Source organism: Lampetra fluviatilis, chromosome 40 (assembly GCF_964198595.1).
Source record: "Lampetra fluviatilis chromosome 40, kcLamFluv1.1, whole genome shotgun sequence".
Classification (NCBI taxonomy): Eukaryota; Metazoa; Chordata; class Hyperoartia; order Petromyzontiformes; family Petromyzontidae; genus Lampetra; species Lampetra fluviatilis.
Window position 1 is genome coordinate 395,001 of NC_136314.1, and position 18,460 is coordinate 413,460.

The 18,460-nt window shown below is 48.1% G+C and overlaps 1 protein-coding gene across 3 annotated transcripts in view; it reads right to left on the reverse strand.

The window, feature by feature from the left end:
• Positions 1–16,117, reverse strand: part of LOC144946101 (monoglyceride lipase-like) — a 26,998-nt gene extending 10,881 nt beyond the window's left edge. Inside the window, exons 1-7 of one of the 3 annotated variants that reach the window (XM_078874825.1) lie at positions 16,010–16,117; positions 14,230–14,442; positions 9,483–9,589; positions 3,722–3,858; positions 2,771–2,881; positions 385–474; positions 1–162 (exon numbers count right to left, since the gene is read on the reverse strand). The exon at positions 1–162 is cut by the window's left edge and continues 54 nt beyond it. In XM_078874825.1, the coding sequence (XP_078730951.1) occupies positions 1–162; positions 385–474; positions 2,771–2,881; positions 3,722–3,858; positions 9,483–9,589; positions 14,230–14,351 (729 nt within the window). In that variant the 5' untranslated portion in view covers positions 14,352–14,442; positions 16,010–16,117. Of the gene's footprint in view, positions 163–384; positions 475–2,770; positions 2,882–3,721; positions 3,859–9,482; positions 9,590–14,229; positions 14,443–15,469; positions 15,529–16,009 lie in introns of those variants that run through there. The other 2 variants (XM_078874823.1, XM_078874824.1) reach the window with 2 other exon arrangements.
• Between the last annotated feature and the right edge of the window lie 2,343 nt (positions 16,118–18,460).

An 18,460-nucleotide genomic window follows, 5' to 3' on the forward strand; every position in this document is an offset into this window, starting at 1 on the left:
GGGGTCGCACAGGCGGTCGACACCGCCCTGCAGCAGCAGGAACGGCCAGCGGACCGACGGAGCGAGCCAACGGACGCGCGCCGACGTCTCCGAGAGGCCCAGCCCCATGGCCACGCTGACTCGGCCGTGATGGACGAGCGGGTCGGATTCGTACGCCTGCACCTGAGGAGGGTGGTGGTGGTGCAGGGGAAGGAACCCGGTGGGTTAGTCCATACTCGCGTCTGCCAGGCGTGTTTTGTTTTAGGTATTTCACAGATAACTCCCACAATCCGCATGGCTGGACGGTGGCCCTCGTCCAACTGGAAGATTACAAACGGACAGTAGGGCAAGTTCAATAAAAGTATAGAGGGCTGTATGTGTTTTAAAGAGTCATCATTGTCTTACCTCGTTGGAATCTCTGCTCAACCAGGCTGTGTTCACAGAGCCAACAGGACATCTAGGCCACATGGAATTCATAATTCGGGCCATATACATCTTGGGACAAAGAAAAAGAAAAAAGATTATTGCACCAAATTATAATACAATCCACGTCAACGGTCACGGTTTCCACATGATTACGTAAACAGGACCACTGCCTGAAACGTCGCGTGTTAACATATACATATTTTTTCCTCTACAGAGCAGTGTTATTAGTGACGAATATATATATAGCGTATATCTGTATGAGCTTTCAACGAAGAGCAATTATGAGCGGAAAACATTCAACTGTACAAGTGGCCAGGAATGTCTGCGGCAAGTGTGTACTGCAAGCTCGCTGGGACAAACCCATGTGAAACACGTGGGACTTAATCGTATTTTATTTCCCCGACAACAACTGTGGTAATTGAGTAGAGTGTTGTCGGCAAGTCTCAAGTTTATTTTAATTTGCCCACGTGAGACCTCGAGATGAGGGACTGACGTGTCACCGTGACGACAAAGAAAATTCAATGACGTCGAAAAGTACAGGTACCCCTCGATTTACGAACGTGGCGAATTGCGCACGCTTTTCGATGAACAAAATCGAATTTGCGCGTTAACAGAATTTCGCTGCGGCCACGTGCCCACGAGATCATCAAACGGAGAAGCCACCACGGACGCCGCCTCATCACCATCCATCCGCGATAGCGTCGTCTGAAAATAAAAAGTTTATTATTGCGATTGTAATTTTGCTCACTATTTGTTTTATTTCTCTTATCTGTTATTTGATTGATTTTAATGTGACTTGTTGCGTATGTCGGAGTAAGCGGCGGTGTTGTTTTTTGTTGTTGATGAAACCCGATTTTAAGAGCGTTCTTGGCTCACGGGGAATTTGAAAATAAAAAAAATAAACTGAACGGCGTCCGTGCAGTGTCGGCAGCGACATCTCCACATTGCCTCGCCGGGCATTCCAACAAAGCAGCAGATATTTTGGTGACTTCCCTGAACAGGTTAATTATTTCTGTATATAAAAAAAATGGCGTTCAATCGTTTGAATATTTTTTTGTATTGTAAAAAAAGTGATATAGGTGGTGCATATTTTGAGGTTAGGAGTAGAGTTGGAATGACTGTCCGAAACACAATTTTTTTTCGTATTAAATTCATGGGCAAGGCTAATTCCGATTCACGAAATGTTGTTTCACACGTGTTTTTATTGAAGAACGCATACCTTTTCGTAAGATACCTGTCCAGCAATGAATAGAAATCGGTGCAGCTAACACAAAAAACAAGTTCGACTAAATAATTACTGAGGTAGGTTATGGCCTTGTGGTGCGGAGTTAGGAGGGAGACATCATACACAGTTGGGTTTTTTTTGTGTGTGAACATGGAGACTGGAGGAAGAGAAGATGAGATGGAAGGACAACAGAGATTTGACAGTGGCTAGGGTAACTTCAAGATATTGACAAAAGAGGCGTTGTTCATGTAAAAACTGTTTTAAAATCTATATTTTCCAAGCTAAGTCTCACCGACCTACGTAGATATTTTTCAGAAGCGAACCTGGCCACAAATGATAGCTCAACGAAGTGGCCAATCAAGTGGAAATTTATACACGGCAAATACTCTTAAACGCGTGTCGATTCTAAATGTGGAAAAATCCACGTGACCACAGGCAAAGAGAGAATACGCAAATTCCAAATATACAGGTATCCGAGTCGAGATTGAACTCCGCGACCTTCTGTATATCAGGCGAGGTAGTTAACATCTCAGATTAACATGTAGGCTTTTGCGACCAATATCATCCACAATACAAGAGTTTTGGGTGAGATGGTGTAAATATGTAAATGTTTCGTTAAACCCGCCAAATCTGGCTTTCGCCTGATGAAGCTAGTTGTAATTACTGGCAAAACGTCGTACTCAGATTCAAAATGTTGTGGCGCTTTGCTCTCCAACACAACCGGTGTTCTGTACCAGTAACAAATTGGCACGTTCTGTTTACATGACAGCCCTTACTCGTTGGCTGTGTCGGGTGGCGGCGGGTTTAACGACATATATTTACGCGATCTAACCCAAAAAAAAACACTTATGGAGTTCCAACACAACTGGTGTTCTGTACCAGTAACAAATTGGCACGTTCTGTTTACGTGACAGCCCTTAATACGCTGCCGAGCCTGGTGGTGCCCATTCATTATTTCCCTTCTACGTGACTTTACCGAAAAAACCAAGAAGATGAAGCCCTTACGAGTTGGCTGTGTCGGGTGGCGGCGGGTTTAATGACACATTTACGCGATCTAACCCAAAAAAAACACATGGAGTTCACATCTCGCCACCGCGGCTGCCCCCAGGTGGCGTTCGGCCGAGAGTCGTCGGCCCTCACCAACGTGGGCGACGTGACGGACGGGCTCAGGGTGACGAGCGGGGAGATGAGGATGACTCCCGCAAAGTCGTCCGGGCATTCGCTCGCAGCCGCGATGGCCACGGCGCCGCCCTGCTCACCACCACACAGCACGGCTCATCATCGTCACCGTCATCGTCATTAATATCAGCCATGGTCCATCCACTGCTGGATGAACGAATGGCCAAGCGGTCGCCCTGCTCACCACACAGCACCGCTCATCATCACCACCACCACCATCGTCATTAATATCAGCCATGGTCCATCCACTGCTGGATGAACGAATGGCCAAGCGGTCGCCCTGCTCACCACGGCCGCCACCACCACACAGCACGGCTCATCATCACCGCCATCGTCATCGTCAACAACACAACCCACGATCCATCCGCTGCTGGATGCAGGGATTCCCATAGAGCCGCGCGATGATGTAATGATCCACCCAGCGCACCGTTGCCCACGATGTTCGACGACGGAGGTTGTCGCGGTTCTGCTCGTGTGCCGGCCGTGCCAGATTTTAGACGTGTTGCTCTCTTAACAGCCCCCAAAAATGTCGATTTAAAGCTTTCGTGACTGCAGGGATTCATATTCTTGGTTCTTTCGGTAAAGTCACGTAGAAGGGAAATAATGAAATAATACAAATAAAACAATACAATTCTCACGACGTTTTAATTGCAACACAAGCAATCTTCATCAGGTGTGAAAACCACGGCAAGAAAATTAGAAAAAAAGTTTCTGTGGTTTTCACACCTGTGTTGCAATCAAAAGGTCGTGAGAATTGTATTGTTTTATTATTATTTTATTATTTCCCTTCTACGTGACTTTACCGAAAGAACCAAGAATATGAGCCCCCCAAAAAGGTCTGTCCAGGCTAGACGGGTGGGGTGGTGGGGGGAACCTCTGCCTTGTGCGCGTGCGCCCGATGGTCGGACTTACCATCGAGTGGCCGAGCAGAAAGCAGGGCCGCTCCGGGTGGCGCGTCCTCCCGAGCCTCACATGCTGAAGGCAGTCGCGGACGTAGACGCCGAGCCGAGCCTCGGACACTCGCTCGCCCTCGCTCCTCCCGTGACCAACTGCGGAGCGACACGCGAGCGGCGAAACCGCGGTAAGAGGCGGCGCACGCGAACGGGACGGAGAGCCCCCCCCCAAAAAAACGAAGAGTCGAGATGATAATAGCAGCGCTGCACTCGTCGAACAAAAAAAAAATTGACAGGCGACGTTGCAGGCATTGGCCCCACTTTATAACAGATGCAGATGTTTTAGACGATGGCTCTTCGTAGCAGACACATGCAGACTGTACTCTGGCTTTTTCGGTAAAGTCACGTAGGTGATTTTGCTGCGACGGTGCCACCTGAAGACAGAGGCTTGTGTTGCCTCCGAAACGTCGTGATTTAATTATTTTTATTTTATTTTTTACCTACGTGACTTTACCGAAAAAAACAAAGAGTATGGACCCTTGAAGTCACAAACACTTCAAATATAGAACATGCAGACTTCTATGATGAAGGGTCATTGCCTGAAACGTTTTCTGCATTTTATTGTCATATATATATGTTTTAATGTTTATGCCGTTGTATTCATGAATGTGCTCGGTTCAAGTTATTTGTGCCCACGCATACACTGTCAATGCAGGATAACACAAAAAATGTGTGTACAAAAAAAAACATTCATTGCTCCGTGATTGACGTGTTTATCATTTAGACTGGGAGCAACGTTCTTGCGTGGTGTGTGTTGACGTGGAGCATGATGAATGGCACGCACCTTGATCTCCTTCATCTCCCGAGTGCTGATGTTTACACACTGCACAAGATACTCATTTAAGGCTGAGTCTGCCTAGGAGTGTCCCACAAAACAAATGAAGGTGTCCCTCACTTTACGCGGGTTCGTTTTTATGCGATTTCACATATACACGGTTAGCCTATTTCTCGCCCACAGTCGCTTCTATGCGGGTTGAATTCACTCATGCGCAGCGATGCAGTCAGACGTGGAGCAACGTTGTGTGGAATGTACTCGGTACAGATACACACAGAGATACATAGAGATACATGTAGAGATACAACATTGTGTGTGTACTGCATGCTTTACTCGGCGGGCAGCTGCCTCGCACAGAGATGCACACATATACATACAGAGATACACACAGATACATACACATACATAGATACAGATTCACACACATAAAGATACACAGATACATACAGAGATACACACAGATACATACACATACATAGATACAGATTCACACACATAAAGATACACAGATACATACAGAGATACACACATGCATAGAGATACATACATACAGAGATACACACAGATACATACACAGATACATAGATACAGATTCACACACAAATATACACATATACATAGAGATACACAGATACATACACAGATACATAGAGAGATACACCCAGATACATACACATAGACACAGATGTACACACAGATACATACAGAGATACATCAAGAGAGACACACACAATTACATACACATAAAGATACAGTGATACAACATTGTGTGTGTGTGCTGTGCACGCTGTCTCGCTTAGCGCGCCCGGTTTCTCCTGAACGCATCCGCGACCACTGCCGCACGGAGCGAGGGAAACCTGCACATCGAAGACTCCTCGAGACGTCCGCACGGGCTGATGGGCAGAGGTCGCAAACGGGTTTTGATTCCTTACCCGTACCCGTACCCGGCCGCACCAGGGTCGCAAACGGGTACCCGTACCCGTCCGTACCCGTACCCTACCCGTACCCAGCCGGGTACGGGTAGGGTACGGGTATTGGGTACCCGATTGCGACCTCTGGGATGAAGCCATGTTGCAGGCGCGGGTGGGTTGATTCTAGGAACTTGAATTGTGAGAAGAGACAAGACGTTGGGAAATGAGTGACAAACAGTTACTCACCAGTTACTCACGGCCTACCCGTACCCGTACCCGGCCGCAACAGGGTCGCAAACGGCTACCCGTACCCGGCCGGGTACGGGTAGCCGGGTATCGGGTACCCGGTTGCGACCTCTGCTGACGGGGCAGGTGCTGTGCACAGCCGTCACGGAAACACGAGCCGGGAGGAGTGTGTCACCTTCCCCCAGAACCATCTCCCTCCCCCGCCCCCACTCCCGGTCAACTTTGTCTCCCGAGCTCCAAAATAAACCCGGGTGGATTGCCCAGTCGAGGCTGCCCGATGGGGGGAGGGGGGGGGGCAGGGGGGAGTTGAAGTTTCCTGGAGCCACCACGCGGGATTGTGGGCAAGGGGATGTCCTGGACGGCCACTCGCGGCCACCTCCGTGTGCTTGACTTGTGATTGGCAACCTCTTTGTAAAAAAAGAAAATCCAAGTATTTTCCTGCTCAAATGAGCGTTGAGGTGGTACTCAGGTCCGGTTTACGTCGTACTGGACACACTTCGATTAAAAAAGAGCTTTACAGCTCATTGGATTCCTCCAGGTACAAATATTCTCCATAATTTAGGGTTTGTTGGGGTTAGATCGCGTAAGTATATAAATGTGTCGTTAAAACCCGCCACCAACCGACACAGCCAACTAGTAAGGTTTGTCACGTAAACGGAGCATGCCAATTCGTTACTACTACAGCACACCGGTGTGTTGGAGAGGAAATCCACAACATTAATAATCCGAGTACGACGTTTCGCCAGTAATTACAACTAGCTTCATCAAGCGGACAGCCAGATTTGTGAAGAAGTCCTTCTGTTTCGTTCCTTAAATAGAGGACGTCACTTGTGAGCCCTTCACGTGCGAAGGGGGGGGGGGGATTAAGCTCTACATATTCTGTCTTGATTTGAAGCTTTCGTGACTGCAGGAATCCATACTCTTTGGTTCTTTTGGTAAAGTCACTGTTGGATGATTTTTTCCGACCGCTTGTGTTGCGATCGAAACGTCGTGATATATATTTTTTTCATTTATTTTTCTACCTACGTGACTTTACCGAAAGAACCAAAGAGTTTACATATTCTGATTGCATGAGGCCTGCTCACGTCCCTTCTGTTTGCACCCAAGAGCGAGCCACTCGCTCGACTGCCAAGGCACCCAGCCAGCTTCATTATCCGTTTTTGGTAATTCGATTTTTTTTGGAGGGGGTTACTAAAGGTTCAGACCGCACACCTCGCTTGCTACTGTGGTGAAATGTGAACTTGGCAAGGAAGTATACTGAGCCAATGCCAGCATTTTCTTTAAAAGCTTCGCCCACAACCACAAATAATTCCATCTTGGGGCAACGAGGATGTTGGAGTCTGTTTTGCTGGTTATACAGGCATATGCCCAATCACACACACACACATATATAGTAGATGCAGACTCTGACATGGCCCAGCCAGAGAGCGTTTGTCGAATCAAGAAAGCCACCGTGGTTGTTTTTACCACGCATGTACTTAAGCGTACAGTTGTATTAACGTTGAATTTCTTTCGCACCGCTCATCGGAGGTGCGGGGAAAGGACAAAATACTAGGCGCCATTTGCTTCTGGTGACGTTAAAGAGGCCCTGACATCAATCGAAACCAGTAGGCCATTTTCTTGGTTCTTTCGGTAAAGTCACGTAGAAGGGAAATAATAAAATAAAAACAATTAAACATAATAAAATAATTCTCACCAACAGTAGTTAGTCGTTACTACTGTTGGTGAGAATTATTTTATTTTATTATTTCCCTTCTACGTGACTTTACTGAAAGAACCAAGAAGATGAATCCCTGCAGTCACGAAAGCTTTAAATCGAAATTCAGTAGGCCATTATGTACCGGTGGCATGGTCCAAATTTGCCAGCAGTCATTGCCCCCTACTGGCATTTCTCCGTTATCAAGGAAGGAAACTCCGTCAACCTCAGCAAGTTCCCAGCGTGCGGAACGAAACGTCGGGCATCGTGCTGAACAACACGCGGTGCGACCCGAAATCGCATCGGAGAGCGACGCAGCGCAACAACAACAAAAGCAACAACAACAACAAAAGCAACAACAACAACAAAAACCTCCAAGGAAGAGTACGCACAGTGCCCAATGCCAGCTGGAACAGTCGAGAACACTGTCACGGGAATTACTTTGGCACGCCACATCCATCACGACATTGTTTTCGTCCAATATTTCCGTAAACCTGTTCAGAGGATTATATAAATACAAGGGACAATAATATAGTTTTTTTTTTAACTGGAAAGCCATACTTTGCACTGTAGTAGTGGTGCCTTATGCTAACAATCCCTACTTCAAGCCAGCCAAGGAGCGTTCTTGAAAACAGAGTAATTAAGCCGTGTACACCTTTCTAAGCCTGCTTCTTGGTCTCTGTCCCAGTATTTCCAGGAGGAGCAAGCAATTTAGGGACAAATGTGCAAATGGACACACACTGGCACTGCCTTTTAGCCTCGCACAGGACCACAATGAAGTAATTTCCCTTTCAGAGCTGTCTTATTGAGGATTGTGTTGCGTTGTCGTGCCCAATGGCTTCAAGGCATTATCACTCAAGTCAGCATCCATATCTTTGGGTGCAATTATTTTGGCTTATGGACAGTGAGCGAATACCGCAGAACAAGATCTGTTGGGTAAGAGTTTGCATGGTGGGTGGCAATGCTATGTTTGGATAATCCTCAATCCCACACTGTAATCTTCTACACACACTGCCAAGAAAGGCACTCCCACAAATCAGGGACTGGTACCACATGCCCTGATGAGCCCGATCATGGAAGGGAAAGGCTGATGGCAAGAGTTAAAGTTAGACCGGGAGGTGGAAGCCAACTTACTTATTTTGAACACTCAAGACTCCCTTGTAATGCATACTTTTTGATCGAGTGGTGGGGCAGTGGTTCGCTCACTGCTCTCCGAACCCGACTACCATGTGTTTTAGATTATTTGGCCGCGATAAATGTCCACGTGATGAGCCAACTTCGTTGAGCTATCATTTGTGATGGCCAAGAGCTACATAGCTCAGTGGGTCTTACCTGGTAAAACTAAAATACTCTTTGGTTCGTTCGGTAGAAAGAACCAAAGAGTATGGATTCCTGCAGTCACGAAAGCTTCAAATCAAAACAAGAATAGTTTAGATTAGTTTCACCCGAGTGCAATTCCTTGCCAAGGTTAACATCAGCGGTGGCCAATGATATCTGATCCGGCCCTGGCCTCCCCACCCCATTCACCGTCCTGCACTGACCAGAGTGGTGAAGTATGGTCAAACGACCCCCCCCCCCCCACAGTACAGTCGACGTGGCATGGACAGGCCTTCGTTCGGCGGTGCTTAGACAGATGGCCGCTGTAAATTATTATTATTATCATTACGTTTACATCGATCGTACATTAAATGTGCAGTTGACATTAAGCCAGTGTTGCTCAGTGGGGGCGTTATAACCGAGAGGGTTAGTCCACACAAAATCGCAATGTAATGTATTGGTTGCGGAAGACGCCGCTTCATGAATGCTGAACACGAGCCCTGTCCACTGGCACCCGCTCGTCCCACACCTCTTCCACGTCCCCACATCTGCGAGCGATCCGTCCGCTGTGAATGGAAGGCACTCGGTGGCACTGCGTGGTTGGCATGGGCCCTGGTGCAAGGAATGATAATGCCCCCCACCCCTCCCCCATATCTTGCAGCATTCTAACCCCTTTGGGGCCCGGTGCTTGCGCCCCTCCGGCCCATGATGGGTGGCGGTGCGGTTGCGCTGCCGAGCGACACGCCCGGCAGCCACGCCGCCCGCATGCACTCACCGTGGTCGTGGGCAAACACGAGCACGTTGTGTTGCACCAGCATCCGGGCCACCTCGTCATAGCGGCCACAGTGCTCGCCCAGCCCGTGACTCACGAACACCAGTGCCCTGCCACGTACACAAAAAAACATCCCCACCACCATGGGAGAGTCGTACGGCTTGTAAGTGTGGATGCATGTTGAACTTCTTTCGCACCGTACGTAGCCAACCGTGCTAATTGGGGATGCGGGAAGACGACAAATTCAACACAATAAAACAGTTATGAGGAAATTCGTTTTCAATCGAGATGATTTAAAATCACGTAGCTCCAATCCGGCACTGCGAGTTGAAAACAAGCGAATCAGATGGTCCGATTGGAAAGCGGCCCAGATTCATAGAGTCGGGGAACCTCCTGGCAGATAATGGCCACATTGACACCTTCCAATCTATTAGATCCAGGAATAACCTCCCAAATTCTCAGTTTTATAAATACCTCCAGATTCGGGACGTGTTCACCAGAGCCAGAGATCTGATTACACTCCCTCCGGCAGTAATAAAATAGCTCCAGTGAGATGAAGGGAGATGCAAACTATCTGAGGCGTACCGGCTTCTGCTCTCAGGGACGAATAGTGGACGACCTCAGACCCTAGCGATATGGTAGCAAATCGTGAAACGGCCAATCCCAAACAGGACATGGACCCAGATTTGGAATCCTATCTCCCAAGGGGTCAGAGCCCTCCCTCTGAGAACTGTCCAATTCAACATTCTACACGGGGCTCACGTGGCCCACGTGACCAATCAGAGGAGGGCCACGTTTGGTGCAGCCTCCTCTCCGGAGTGACCGAGGTGTCCTCCGGGTGTAACACACGACGACGAGTTCTATGAACATATATAATGGGGATATTCAATACGATGAACAGAACGTCTGTAAAACAATAAGCGTGGAAACTACCCTGTGGGGCCGAAGAGAAGTGGGAGCGACTCGATAACAGAACATTTTGTTAAGGAGTTTCAATATAGCTGCCAGAAAACCCACATTGAGCCGTGGAAGAATCACGAACCACCCCCCTCGTCCCATACTCAACGGTTGTATTCATTAGGCCCAATCTCAGCACTGGAGCATCTGACACAAGGTAGAAGAATACAGCACATGCATGGGGTCCATTCCGAAAACCTTAGAACAGTCTTAAATACCTGAGGCCAGAATGGCAATGATCTGGCCTACCCCCCCACCCTCCCCCCCCAAAAAAAATTCCCATCCCCGCCTGCTCTGATGAGTCAGGTGTGCATGCCTGAAACCGTCGATGCAACTGGTAATGCCGTCCAGAATGTCAGGATGTTGCAATGTTACGATGTGAGGGAGGATGTGGAATAAAACATATTCTATTTTTTTAAAAGTGCGTAGCTCCAGTGGATTCCTAATTTCGGAAGGAAGAGCATTCCAGACGGCCGCAGAAGCGCATCTGAAAGCGCGCGATGGCTACCCATGGCAAACCATCGAACAAAGTTGCCGTGAGGATGACCGGAGTTCGCGTGATGGTTTATGATTTTTGACGAAATCATCCAAGTATAGTGTGGTTCATTTGTGGCAAGAACTTTGTGCTGCACGCGGAGCCTCGTTTGTCATTTGTTGTTGGGTTTTTTTCACAGAAAGAATGCTGCTCGGCTGCCTTGGAGCAGAGGATGCATGGCTAAAGGCACCGCTAACGAGAGTACAAGGGACACCTGGCCAAGGGTCACCTGGACAATTGATGCCTGGACAAGCACAGTATGACTTTGAGACCCCCCCCCACCACCTACACATTCCACGAGTAGTGACTAATCCCATATCTGCATTTTCCATAAATATGCTAAATTCCTCTGTTGATATGCAAATTCCTTTGTCAAGGCGCCCTCCTCCTCTAACCCAGCTTAAATATACGCTGCCAAGCTTGGTGGTGTTCATTCAGACGCTGTCTTTCCGACAGCCCTGTTCTTCACCTGAGGACGGCTGCTTGCGTTGTGGCCGAAACGTCGTGAGAATTGTATTTTATTATGTTTTATTTGTTATTATTTTATTATTTCCCTTCTACGTGACTTTGCCGAAAGAACCAAGAAGATGAATCCCTGCAGTCACGAAAGCTTTAAATCGAAAAAAAGCACAGGAGACTTTCAGGTTTCCCAGGACAGCAGCTGTCCTCAATAAGAGGACGATTCTGTGAAAATCAGGACAGGTGGAAGGCTTCTTCCCACTCTTGTCTCGATCTCTTGGTTTTGGACGAAGAAGCTCCATAGTGTTGTTGCCAATTGTATATTTGTGTATTTGTCCACAAGGCAGTGTTGTTGATCATCCCGCTGCCGACGATGATGATGATGATGATGCTGAAGGGTAACGCATTCGGCTACATGGGCCATCGAGGGGCTTAATTAGTTTCCTCTATCACTTACAGTTGGGCTGGGAAACACAGCGTTTCAAATGGTTAGCCACTCACAGAGTGGCCAAACAGCAGACTGGGGGGGGGGTGTAAGCTGTTGATGTTGCCATTTACACGACACTTTGCGGAGAATTCCCAAGTCGCATGAAGGGATCGTGTGCTTCGGTCCTTGAGGAGTCAGAGGTGGTTAGTCCGGTTTACGGAACTGCGTCGTCTGATAACAGGCGAAGGAATTTAATAACAAAAAAACTCACAGAAACAACACCGGTGTTCTGCTGCGTTGCCAATGTTGTCAAAACTCCCCACAGCCCTGGTGAAGGCGTGACATTCCGAGTGACCCTCCAAAAAACTTGCAGTAAAAAAACACAAGTGAAACTTTCCCAACATGACACCTGTACGGCACAGGTACGTACTGGACAATGGTTTCATACCTTTGACGAAGGTGTTAATGCAGTGGTTCTTAACATTTACTGTTCATACATGCAAAGGGTTTGATGAAACAAAGTAGTGGTACAATTCATAATAAAGGTTTTTTGGGTTAGATCGCGTTATTTATAAATGTGTCGTAACCCTCCACCACCCGACAAAGCCAAACAGTAAAAAAATGTGTCACGTTAACAAAGGACAAATAATTAACTACTTTAATTTCATCAGGTGGGAACAACCACTTTGGCAATTTTTCTTCCTGTGGTTGTTCCCACGTGATGAAGGTTGCTTGTGTTGCAATTGAAACGTCGTGATTTGTTTTATTTTACTTCTAACTACGTGACTTTACCGAAAGAACCAAGAAGAGTAAAGTGGTTGTACTTACGTGGCCGTGCTTAATTTCTGTTTCAGATGATTTACCTTCTAGAAAAAAAGTCGGGCCATGTCTCGCACCGCCCCCCGAAATGGCATTTCGCACCCCCGGGTTAAGAAGAAGAACCACTGCTCTAACCAGTCTCGGCTGGCAAAGCTCTCGCATCTCATCGTCACTGCGTTCAACACCGCTTTTTATTGTTGTTGGTTTTATTTCAAAGATCAAATAATGCCACTGCGTAGACGCTCACCGCTGCTGCGCTGCGTTGTCCGGATTTGCCGCGTCGAATTAATTCAGTGACTGAGTTGCCCTGAGAACGATTAGTTTCAGCGCGCTCGGTTAAATGTAAATTGTTGTTGTTACGCGCAAGACGACGCTAACGCGCGTGGGAGCCGAATGAGTGCGGAGAATACAGAATGACAGAGAGAGTGTGAGGCCACTTCGCGTGTTACTAAGAGGCAAGCGATCGCGTCGTGAGTCAATGGGACATATATGGTAACTGACGTAAACACAAGTAATGATAAGAACTAAAGTTCACAAGAAGAGAAAGTACGCATTTCAAATACAGCTATTGCTCATTCCAAAATTGACTTGCGTACCACTGGGATTTCTGCACACAGCGTTGTGATGTACGGTGTGTTTTTATGGAAGATCTTGCTGGTTTTTCCTGGATGTTTCTGTTGGGCGTCGTCACTTTTAGATGTTCTTTGTTCATGCTTTTGTTTGTTGCGGTTGTACCCGAGTCAAGAGCCGCATGGCTCACAGGGGCTATACCTAGTCACTAAATAAAAACCTGAAAAGTATTGCTTTGTATTAAACAAAAAAGTGATCGGGAGTAATTGTCAAATCACAGCACCTTTACAATGTTTCTGAAAGCGTGGTTGCCGTTGCAGGCTGTAGATGTGCCGTGATGACACAACTTGAGTCCAGTGGCTTGCATTCAATCTTCAGTCGCTTCGAATACGACCCAAGAAGCGTGTGCTCAGTGCTTCTCGCACTGCGCTTATGAACCTCGAGTGAAAACTCGTCTCTTAGATTGCAAGCGCATTTCTTTAAAACCGCTTGTTGTTGTGGTCTTGTCCTTCCCCAGCGCCTCCGACGTGCACGGTTGGCTACGTACGGTGCGCTAGAAGTTCAACAGACGAGCGTACAAACCGAACGACGCAGGGACATCGGTGGTGAAGGACATCTGACGGCCTCGCATCGAGCAGCCTGCCCGAAGCGTTCTTAAACGACCAAGCCCCCAACACGCCCAAAAGGGCCGTACATCATCTTGCAAAGTGTATCGTTCGTAAGGTGACGTAACCACATGCCAGAATAGGACCCTTATGGCGGTAGTTTAATTGGTAAATTGGGGTCTAATTTAGTTGGTGTCAACAAGAGCAAAACAACTGCACTGATCAGAATGACCGCGATCTCCGGATTATACGACGCAGCCTCAACTTCTGTGGGAGGTGGGGGGAGGGAATTCAACTTCGAATCCTGAGAATACAGCACAGACATCTAAGAACGCTTCTAACCACCACTGCCATGTGTAACCTGCAATCCACGCTCACCTGGGCTCCTGCTGCCTTGCCGGGCTGTAGTAGCGGCAGTACAGGCGGTGGTTGTCAAAGTTCACGATGTGACTCTCCTCCAGGGAAAACGCCGAGCGTTCCTCTTGGGGCGTCACGGACATCGCTCGTGGCGTCTCACCGCGGCGCTCCGTGGTGCGAATTCCGTCCCGTGCCAAGCCGGCGACTGGGCAGCAAGTCGCAGAGAACTCCCCTCTGTCGAATGACTGGATGATGAGTGCTGGGTGACCGTGTCAATTCCAACCGAAGGGGGGTTTTGTTTGTCCCCGCCCATCAATCGGAGCAGGACCTAATCCCACCCACCCACTCCAAAACTCAACACACACACACCCCAACACTCAACACACACACACTCCCCAACACTCACCACACACACACACTCCAACACTCAACACACACACACTCACCACACACCCACCCCAACACTCAACACACACACACTCACCAACACTCACCACACACACACTCACCACACACACACTCACCAACACTCACCACACACACCACACACCCACTCCAACACTCAACACACACACACTCACCTACACTCACCACACACACACCCCAACACTCAACACACACACACTCCCCAACACTCACCACACACACCACACACACCCCAACACTCACCACACACACACTCACCACACACCCACCCCAACACTCACCACACACACACCCCAACACTCACCACACACACACCCCAACACTCACCACACACACCACACACCCCAAACACTCACCACACACACACACCCCAACACTCAACACACACCCACTCACCAACACTCACCACACACACACACCCCAACACTCACCACACACATCCTAACACTAACCACACACACACACCCCAACACTCACCACACACACTCCAACACTCACCACACACACACACCCCAACACTCACCACACACATCCCAACACTCACCACACACACCCCAACACTCACCACACACATCCCAACACTCACCACACACACACACCCCAACACTCACCACACACATCCCAACACTCACCACACACATCCCAACACTCACCACACACACCCCAACACTCACCACACACACCCCAACACTCACCACACACATCCCAACACTCACCACACACACACCCCAACACTCACCACACACACACACTCCAACACTCAACACACACACACACACCCCAACACTCACCACACACATCCCAACACTCACCACACACACCCCAACTGTCTAACCTGTTGGGACAGTTAACGCGAGTGCAATGCTCCATGTGCTCCATCTGCTCCAAATCGCGTCCCACTGCCCATCGGTGTTGTCATCGCCGCGAAACGTTCGGCACGCCAACGTCAACCTCTAGCGGGGGTTTACCTTTTTTAAAAGTATAAACACAATCTGTATTTACCAACCCGCCCCCTGTTGCCCTCCTACCCCGGTTCATCCTCGAGCGGCGCTTTTCCTCGTCGCGTGAAGACAAATTGCGCCACGGTTGAGCACCCGCATCAGCGGAATGTGTGTGCATGGCGGTTTGTTTACGGGCTCAAAAGGTTTTTGTTTAATGTCTCGCATGAAAGGAGGGCATTGAAGACATTCCACAACTGCGGAGGAGGAGGAGGAAGCGATGTAGGAACCACGCCAATTATTCCGGCTTCTACCCTTGACCGTGCTGAAACCTTCCCCCCATTTCAGAAACTTTCTCCCTCGGAGACGCAAGCCACTATCTTACCACCACCCCCTCCGTGTTGTATCCTTGCCACGCTCCTCGCCCGTACACTTACCGCGGGAAGAAACGTTCAAGAGACGTTACTCGAGATGTACACACACACCAACCAACCACACCACTTTGCTTCTGCCGTGATCGGGGTTCTTGGTAAACTATTACAATATTCTCCGGATTTTAAAACTCACCGCAATCCCCTCCCTGTATCATCCAGGGCGATGGCGTGGCCGAGTGACGTCGCGGCGGCGGGTTCGCCACTTGTTGCCGAGCTTCACGGTTGGAAGCAAAGCGGCAGCCCTGATTAATACTGCGCGTGCAGTAAACATTACCACGCGCCCGTCTGCGTCACGGTGGACTCCAGTTACGTCACCCGCAAGAATCGGCCTTCCTGTACCGTCGGCATTGTCCAGATTATATATAAAAAAAAACGACCTGCAAACTACATCAATTACCGGCGAAACGTCGTACTCGAATTGTAAATGTTGTGGGTTTACTCTCCAACACCCCCGTGCGCTGAACTAGTAACTAATTGGCATGTTTTGTTTACGTAACAAACCTTACTGATTGGCTGTGTCGGGTGGTGGCGGGTTTAACGACACATTTATATATTAACGGGATACAACTCCAAAAAAACTCGATTCTGAATCATCGCTCCCCCCCACACCGCTTACTGCAAAATCTTGGCAGGAGTCCCGAGAAAGTCGCGAGACTCACGCTTTTCTGGGTGAACTCGCGTAATCGATCATACTTTGTTTAATGCAGTCGTCACGGAGCGCTTCACAAATAACATTATTACATCGATATAATCTGAGTTACACAAAATAACAAGTCTACACATTACAAGTCTGTTCTCCTGTAACGCGAATTGGATATAACGCGACGATGAATGTAATTTGGGAACACGTGTTTTTATAACGCGGATGCGAATTGGATATAACGCGATCGAGCGAACGTAACTGCGTCGCGCGAGTTAGAGGAAGCTGTCGTACGGCTCCCTCGGCGTAGCATCGCACACGGCACTGGGATGCTGCTGGATGATTCGAGATGCCACCCACTCGCCTCGGTCTTTGTTCAGCCCCAGCGTTACGCATCTCACGCCTTATCGCGGACTGTGCTTTACCCCTGTTATATTACACTGGTCAACAAAAAAAAACATTTTTTTCTGGCCTGGACTTTTGCAGCTGTTTTAGACTAATTTCAGGGTGCTGATTCCAAATCTGATCTCAGATTTGCTCTATCACATCTCATTTTTATGCTATCGGCATACCCCATTTTCATTGATTTTACCCGAAATTAACTCTGTCACTTATGATTGCAAGTTGTTGCGAGTCAGTGACTACTTTAGTGTTAAAATATGGTGCTGTATTTTTAGGATAGTGGGTTTATAATATCATTTTATGTAGATATCCACATTTATTTAATATTTTTCTTCTGCAGTTTTTATTGAAAATGCAATGTTTTATATCTCAAAAACCTGATGTGATAGACAAAAACTGATGCCAGATTTGGAATCAGCACCCCAAAATGACATTAAAATCGTTGAAATACCTTATGCCAGAAAAAGTGTGTTGACCAGTGTTATTTATTATAACGCGATGTTTACGTAACGCGGTGTTCAGGGACGCAATGACCGTGTTATAGGAGAACAGACTGTAGTGCAAATTATATGAAGGGGATTCTGAAATACTTCTGTAGCCTGGTTTAAAATGAAGAAAAACCCCTTATCAGATGGTGTTCCATGGTGCCATGGACACTGCACGCAGAGACTCGGGACTATGAGCCCACGACCCTAGGCTATAAAACACAGACACCTGAACCTGTAGTCAAAATAAGTAATAAACATTGGGGTGTGCGTCTTATAATCCGGTTGGTAAGTGCGCGCGTGCGCGCGTGTGTGTGACCAGATTTGCATCGACTTCCAGACTCCCAGGCACCGATTTGGGATGTACCCCTTCTTCCCGGAGCATCTTACGATCCGGATAATATCATCCAGCAGTTCCACTGTTATTAATTTCCGTTCCACTGCTGGATGATATTTTTGGATTATATTTGGATTATATTTTTTTCCGCCTGAGGACGGATGCTTGTGTTGCGATCGAAACGTCGTGATTCATTTTATTTCTCTACCTACGTGACTTTACCGAAAGAACCAAAGAGTTATGGATTCCTGCAGTCACGAAAGCTTCAAATCAAGTTCACCCATCTGCTTGCTCAGCCGTGCAAGTCTGTCAGTGCTGCTGTTGTTGTTACTGCAAGAGGGTGGGGGGTCGCGTTTAAGACCACGCCGTGACGAGCTCTCACGCCAAGTGCATTAACCACGTGCCTGCCTTTGTAACGACCAGGCCCTGCCGTTGTATGGCCCTCGAGAAATTTCACGACGCCTCTAGCGCGTGGACGTTCCTTACCGACCATATGAATCACCACTGCGTTGGCGTGCGGGCTTTGTCTCGTTGCCAATGTCGCAAGTGACATCTATATTCCCTTACTTGATACAGCTGTCGTGCTGTGA